This window comes from Taurulus bubalis (genome assembly GCF_910589615.1).
Source record: "Taurulus bubalis genome assembly, chromosome: 18".
Lineage (NCBI taxonomy): Eukaryota > Metazoa > Chordata > Actinopteri > Perciformes > Cottidae > Taurulus > Taurulus bubalis.
The window spans coordinates 2611803-2619437 of record NC_136606.1 but is presented as its reverse complement, the minus strand read 5'-3'; the positions used below and the strand labels follow the sequence as shown (position 1 = coordinate 2619437).

Sequence of the window (7635 nt, the reverse complement as noted above, 5' to 3'; positions counted from 1 at the left end):
GAGGCGATGGATCGATAATCCAGATATTAGCTACAGCCGGAGAAGGAATGAATAAAGGATGAGATGATGATTCACAGAGGAAACTATTCATAATCCTTCATCACAACACATCACATAGCAACCCCAAAAACAACTGCACAGCCCTGTTGATGCTTATTTCCGTGAAGCCGTAGTTTCCCGTAACGTCCACACACTGTAATCCAGCTCTCCTCCTCATGACACATGTTCTCTCCCACGGCTTTCCTTAAGACGGCCTGACCCTCTTCCCCCAAAACCCTCAAACGTGATTAATCAAGAGCTCCGGCCCGAGGGCCCGAGGGTGGTGAGGATGAAATGGGACGGCGGTTACGCAATGAGGACGGGTCCGGCTGCTCGGAGACGGAGACCCGACAGATTCTAGTGTAAGGCTTCGGTTTGAATATTTCCCAGAATTCCGTCTTACGATAAGAAGGCCTCGCACACACACACACACACACACACACACACACACACACACACACACACACACACACACACACACACACACACACGCTTACGATAAGAAGGCCTCGCACACACACACACACACACACACACACACACACACACACACGCTTACGATAAGAAGGCCTCGCACACACACACACACACACACACACACACACACACACACACGCTTACGATAAGAAGGCCTCGCACACACACACACACACACACACACACACACACACACACACGCTTACGATAAGAAGGCCTCGCACACACACACACACACACACACACACACACACACACACACGCTTACGATAAGAAGGCTTCACACGACCCGATACGGTCGGAGCAAAGTGTATTTCTGAACATCAACGTCTCAGAATTAATTACATGAATAAATGAGATTAATGACACACACGCATTCACATGTACACACACACACGCACACACACACAGTCTCACTCGCACACTCACAGTCACTCAGTCACACACACACACTTACACGCGCTCTCTCACACACGCACAGTCTCGCTCACAGTCTCACACAAACGCAGTCACAGTGACACGCACACACACACACACACACACACACTCACACAGTCACTCAGTCACACACACACACACAGTCACTCAGTCACACACACACACACTTACACGCACTCGCACACACCCTCTCTCACACACACACGTGCACAGTCTCACTCATTCACACACACACACAGTCTCACACACGCACACACAAACACACAGTCTCACACACGCACAGTCTCACTCATTCACACACACACACAGTCTCACTCATTCACACACACGCACAGTCTCACTCACAGTCTCACACACACATGCACAGTCTCACTCATTCTCTCACACACACACACACACACACACACACACAGTCTCACTCATTCACACACACACACACACAGTCTCACTCATTCACACACACACACAGTCTCACTCATTCACAGTCTCACTCACAGTCTCACACACACATGCACAGTCTCACTCATTCACACACACACACACACACACACACACACACACACACACACACACACACACACACACAGTCTCACTCATTCACAGTCTCACTCACAGTCTCACACACACATGCACAGTCTCACTCATTCACACACACACACACACACACACTCACACACACACACACACACACACGCTAACGATAAGAAGGCCTCACACGACCGGAGGCGCAAAGTCAAGACAAAAAGTATCTGAAGTGTATTTCTAAACGTCTCAGAATGAATCACATGAACACATGAGGTTTAACGTGTTAAAGCTTCAGGAGCCGTTAAGTTGGGTTTAATTTGCTCCTTCATTCTGCAACAGATGGGCTCCAGATTTCTGTTTTCAAGAGATCAAACCTGAAGGTCGGCTCAACACACTTTCCTTCTGCTAAGTTACAGCAGGACCTCAGAGACCGAGAGAACGCTGTGAGAGAAGAAGACCTCTGGAGAAGCTAACCGCTACAAAGAGAGGACACCATGCTAACGTTGTCAAGACACACTTCAGAGAAGAGTAAACTAAACTCATCCTGAATTATCACAACCACTAATAGTGCGGAGGCCGATAAGCTGCCGGCGCTAGAGAAGCACCGTCGCATTGAGCCAAAGCTTTAGTGAGCGTTAGCCGGAATGCTGTAACATCAGGATTAAACCGCTGATTGGTGCTGATGTTATCCAGGAGACAGCTGGCCGCGGCCCAGGTGGAGGACTGCAGTCAGGGAGGCTCTGATGAAAACATCACACACAACCCTGTGCTGGTCTTCAGTCATTGTGGCCACGCTACTCCTCTGTAGATTTAACAGCTATTGCCATGATTACACTGGTTTAAAGATACATTGCTGTAGGCTACTTAGCAGCTAAGCTAAGTAGCAGTAAGATGGCACCCTTCTTAACTGTTTTTAAATCTTGTTTTCTTCTGCATTATGTTTTTAAGCTTTTAATGGTTTCATGTGAAGCACTTTGAATCACCTTGTTGATGACATGTGTGATAAATAAACTTCCCTTGCCTTTATATACAAATACTTATGCGGTACATAGTATGCTATGGGTTTCAGTATGCCATGTGTCCACAGTGGTAAAGAGACAACATTAGGGGTACATTTTGGACAACCAACTTGTGGGTATTGTAGTTTTTTTTTGTATTGTACTCCAAATAAACTCTAATTCAGATCCAGTCCTACATGTCATGTGTTCCTCCTTCACTCATACTTCACCCTTCCACCAAGTATCACGAAAAAAACTACCAACTTGAAAATAAAACCTTCCTGGTGGAGTAATAATCCAGAACATATATGATATACAATCATTACATTAAAGTCTCTTGTTTCTGTGCCAACTAACATCCAGGGTGTCATGAACAGAAACACATGAAACACTGGAACCCTCACAGCTGGAAAGAATCACAGCGAGAGGACGGTGGGGAAACGGCTGCAGGCGAGCCAAAGCATAATAAAAGTGATAAATAGTTCATACTGTAAATACTGAGGCGGGTGTCTACAGCCGTGTCACAACAGCAGCTTCAAGCCGTGGTTCTGACACAAATCAGGGGCTTCATAATCACCGCTGACACTAAAGAGCTGAATAAAGTCACGTTTTATGAGCACAGTCTGGACCGGCAGTTATGAGCACAGAGGACGAGAACCAACCAAAAGACTCCGAGTCGGTCCCAAGAACAAGAGATATATATATTTATATTTATCTCGTATGACGCTGCTGAAATGTGTCGCATCCTGGAGTCGAAACAGCAGACTTACTTCCGCCTGTCACACGCTTACTGTACAGCCACGGCTAAAACAGCAAATGTTCCTTAAACTATACGTCCACGTCATCTCTGTTCAATGTAATTTCTCTTTCAGTAAATATTTTATGACAGTGTCGTAGATGAATTCATCTCCTGAGGCGAACGTCGCTGGATTCCACAAACGTGTGTTTGCTTTGCCGACAGCAGCGCATGATCTCACCTGGACTGTAACATGACTCAGCGCTACATACAGCACCGGTTCTCAAACTTTTGAAGTATTTTTTGTGGGGACATTATTCTCTGCATTTGACCCATCCTCACACACATCTGCACTCATTTTGTTTTGTTTGAAGTTGAACGTTATTGTTACGATCTGTACATTTAGTGCAAAACAGGTTATTTGCAGCCACAATAGCAATTTGTTCGCCAAATATTAGTACTTTTTTGCACAGATCCAACTTTTATTTGCATTGTTCTAACACAGTGATTGCACATGTTATTAGTTTTTGTCTGATGGAGCGATCTGGTTTTCTTTATTCTATTATTCGTCCTTTGATGATCTATGATGCTGTTCTTGTGTTCCCCTGGTTTTGTTTGTACATTGTATTGATTAGTTTTTTTTTGGGTTATTGTAGTATTCATTGCCTTTTTGTTTACCGATATTTAAGTTATGTCTTCTTTGCTTCTCTGTAGAGCACTTTGTGAACTTTGTTTTTAAAGGTGCTATATACATACAGTTATTATTATTAGTATTATTATTTGAAAAAGCACAGATGGAGGAGTCACAAAAAGCTGCACTATTTTGTAAAAAAAAAATGTGAATTTTGAACTAAACCAGTGGTTCTCAAACTTTTTCTGTCACGCACCCCTTTGGAGGAAGAGAAATGTTCATGAACATTTCTCTTCCTCCAAAGGGGTGCGTGACAGAAAAAGTTTGAGAACCACTGACATACAGTAAAGGTGGCGTCGTAGTATATGTGTGTATATGTGTGTATATATGTATATGTGTAAATATGGCGCTCTTCACCTTCAGGGAGTTGTGCACGGCGGACTCCGGCGGGTAGACGATGAAGTGCCGCAGCGTGAAGCCGAAGCCCTGGGAGGTTCTGCGCAGGCGGAGCGTCTTGGGCCCCGGCCAGGAGAACGGCTCCTCCTCCGCCCCGGGCGACGCCGCGCTCCGGTCGCGCCCATCCTTCTGCTTGGCCTGGAAGGAGGAGGAGGACACACGGCACGTCAGATCTTTTGGTGTTGACACAGAGGAGCTGTTAATAGTTCATTTAGGGTATCTTAAATATAAGATGGCGGCTACAGGAGGCCAGCTAGCTTAGCTTAGCATAAAGACTGGAACCAAAGTCAAAGTCAAAGTCAGCTTTATTTGTCAATTCTTCCACAAAAAACGTTTCTCTCTTGTCCAACATGAAGCGAATGCAGATAATAATAATAAAGTGCAAAATACATTAAAGAAGAACATTTAGACAACATAGATATTAAGAAGAAAACTATCATTCTGCTTTGTTTTTTAGAGATCGAGCTTTAGGAAGTGCTGATAGTCAGATTATGTTTAGACAGAACCAGGCTAGGTGTTTCCCCCTGTTTCCAGTCTTTACGCTAAGCTAAGCTAACCGGCTGCAGGCGTTAGCTTCACATTTAGCGTACAGATTTGAGCGTGATATAGAAAGAAAGAAAAACGCAAATAATTGTGTGCTTTGTGTGAATCGTGTGGATTCTGGATGGGTAGATAGATGTATTGTCAAATGCACAGTAAACAGAGTTACTCCGTATCATGAAAAGCTTATTTTGTATTGTTTGTAATAAAACACATGCTACTCTACAAAACAGTTTAAAATGATGGTGAAGGGCCCAACAATGCAGTGGAACAGTTGTGGTTCATGTCAGTGATCACAGTGTCTGAGGAGATGGTCAGGGTCGCTGTAGCGTACACATGGCTTTAGTTACGGCACATCGGGCTCTGCCGGGCCGTGTGGCGTGTTTGCTCGATGACAGACTTATCTCCTGCATTCCTACTGTGACTAACGCGGGATGAAAACAACCCTTAAGTGCTGGCAGCTCTCAGCTGGAGTAACATTACAGTCGTGCTTCAATAACACCACACATGCGCTACACATCAGCGGAGAATAACCTCTGCATTTAACGGCCCGGTGACGGAGAGTGTTTACGCTCAAACGGCAACCGTTGCTGGGCCGAGCACACGGAGTGAGTCAGAGGAGCTTACGCTCACGGCCCTCTTTTCCTGAAGAGGATGCTACAGGACATGATACCACACATTGGTTGTACGGTAAATATGAGCTGTTAGCTACAGGAGGACAGCTAGCTTAGCTTAGCATAAAGACTGGAACGAGATTGAGCTTGGAAGTGCTGAAAGGCTTCTGTCATGCTTACACAGAACCAGGCTACCTGTTTCCAGTCTTTATGCTAAGCTAAGCTAACCGGCTGCAGGCGTTAGCTTCATATTTATGTAATATAGAAAAAAATGCATATAATTGCTCCTGAAGATGATGTTACGGAACACACAGGAGTACACACACACACTACATCAAAACGTAGAGATTGCATCGTGATGAAAGGCTCCATCCAAAGTGCCCAAAACATATTTGTGGCCTCTGAAAGGAAAATAATTGCAGCTTTTCCGTCTCATAAATCATCGTAACATTGAATATCTGTGAGTTTAGGATGGTTGGTCGGACAAATCAATCAGTTTGAATGTGTTGCAATGGTTTCTGGGAGATTTTCTGTTGCCTCCACATAGCTCTCAACATGGCGACAGGTGTTTGCTGCCATATTAATGCTCTCAATTTGGAATTTAGCATCTTTAATCAACCAATAAAGAAAATAAATGATACAAATATTGATAGTTGATTGATAGTTTTGTTTTTAACTTTCATTATTATTTGTATTTCCTCTTATTTTTTACTTTACTTTGTTTGTTTGCTTTACTTTCCTGTTATTTTCTTCCTTAATATTGTAAAGAACACATACACAACTAAATGAAAATACTTGTTGTCTGATCCCTGTATATCATAGTGTGCATAATCACCAATAAAGTATATAAAAAAAAAAGAAATAATGATTGATAGTTGACGCCAACATACAGGACAACAATACCAGAATTATTTGAAAACCATTGTTTTCATTGTTTTCACCAGATTCTTTACTTTTCCAAAGCCTAATGAATAACCTTCCATCACTGAGAACTCTGAGCACTGAGACCTCGGTCTCATCCGCCATCAAAGTACCGATGGAGCTAAACCGCTAGCTAGTGTTAGCGCTCATCGCTGACGCTAGCTAGCAACGCCGAGAGTCACAGTTTCGAACCAAGCCATGGCTCCACATTGTAAGAGGAGGAGGGAGGGAGGAAGAGAGGGAGGAAGGAAGGAAGGAAGGAAGGAAGGAAGGAAGGAAGGAAGGAAGAAGGGAGCAACGACAGCCCAACTCAGCTGTTTTGTTTTGATTTCATGCAGAAAATGTAATGTCACATTATGCAACAGCTTAACCACTTGGCTCCAAAGCCCCACGGAAAGTGGAGCGCACACACACACACACACACACACACACACACACACACACACACACACACACACACACACACACACACACCTCTTCAGAAGCAGCAGCATGGCACAGTGTGGAGGTAAGCTACAGCTGCACACAGCTAGCTGGTAGCAAACGTCTTAATTATGCGTGCAGGCTGCTCGTCCCGCTCGCCGCACAGCGTGGGTTCATCTGCGTGCCGCCATATGGCGCCGGGGCCCGCGGGACGCTTAGCGTTAGCATTTGCATTCCTGCTTCTTTATGTGTGCGAGAGGAGTGGATTTGAATGGCATTACTTGTGGACTCAGCTTTCCTCCGCAGCAGCATTTCGTTTTTCTTTGTTTTGTTTCTTTTAAAGCGCGTGAGTCACCCCCGGGACGCCTGACCTCACGGATCCACCTCTTTCACTCCCTCTCGCCTTCTCTTTCCAGACTTCTCTCCCTCCTCTCCGACCGCAGGCTTCAGCGTTAGTCATGCGTCTTCACTATACTGCAGGAGAAACATGGCTAAGTAACGGCAGAAGAAGAGCTTCTAAAATAAGCACAGCTGGAAAATAAACATCATCTGCCTCTGACGGCCAAGTCACTCTGAAACGCCCAAAAAGGGTCCCGACAACCCAGACACACACACACAGACACACACACACACACACACACACACACACACACACACACACACACAGGGAGACGCTCACGATACAGAAGATATCGGTCAGAGAAACAGGACGACCCACCGCTGGAGAGCAGGATGACGCACACCCAAATTCCTCAGACGGCACAACACCTCTCCTCCCTCCTATCACACGCTTCACATGCAACCTCACATCTTCACATGTAACCTCACATCTTCACA

General features: G+C 45.0%; 1 protein-coding gene across 1 annotated transcript in view; it reads right to left on the bottom strand.

Annotated features, from left to right (window-relative positions):
- Window positions 1–7635, bottom strand: part of arhgap21a (Rho GTPase activating protein 21a) — a gene marked incomplete at its 5' end in the record, with an annotated part of 45329 nt that overhangs the window by 36996 nt on the left and 698 nt on the right. Inside the window, one exon of the mRNA XM_079234438.1 lies at window positions 4262–4438. Within this exon, the coding sequence (XP_079090564.1) occupies window positions 4262–4438 (177 nt within the window). The remainder of the gene's footprint in view (window positions 1–4261; window positions 4439–7635) is intronic.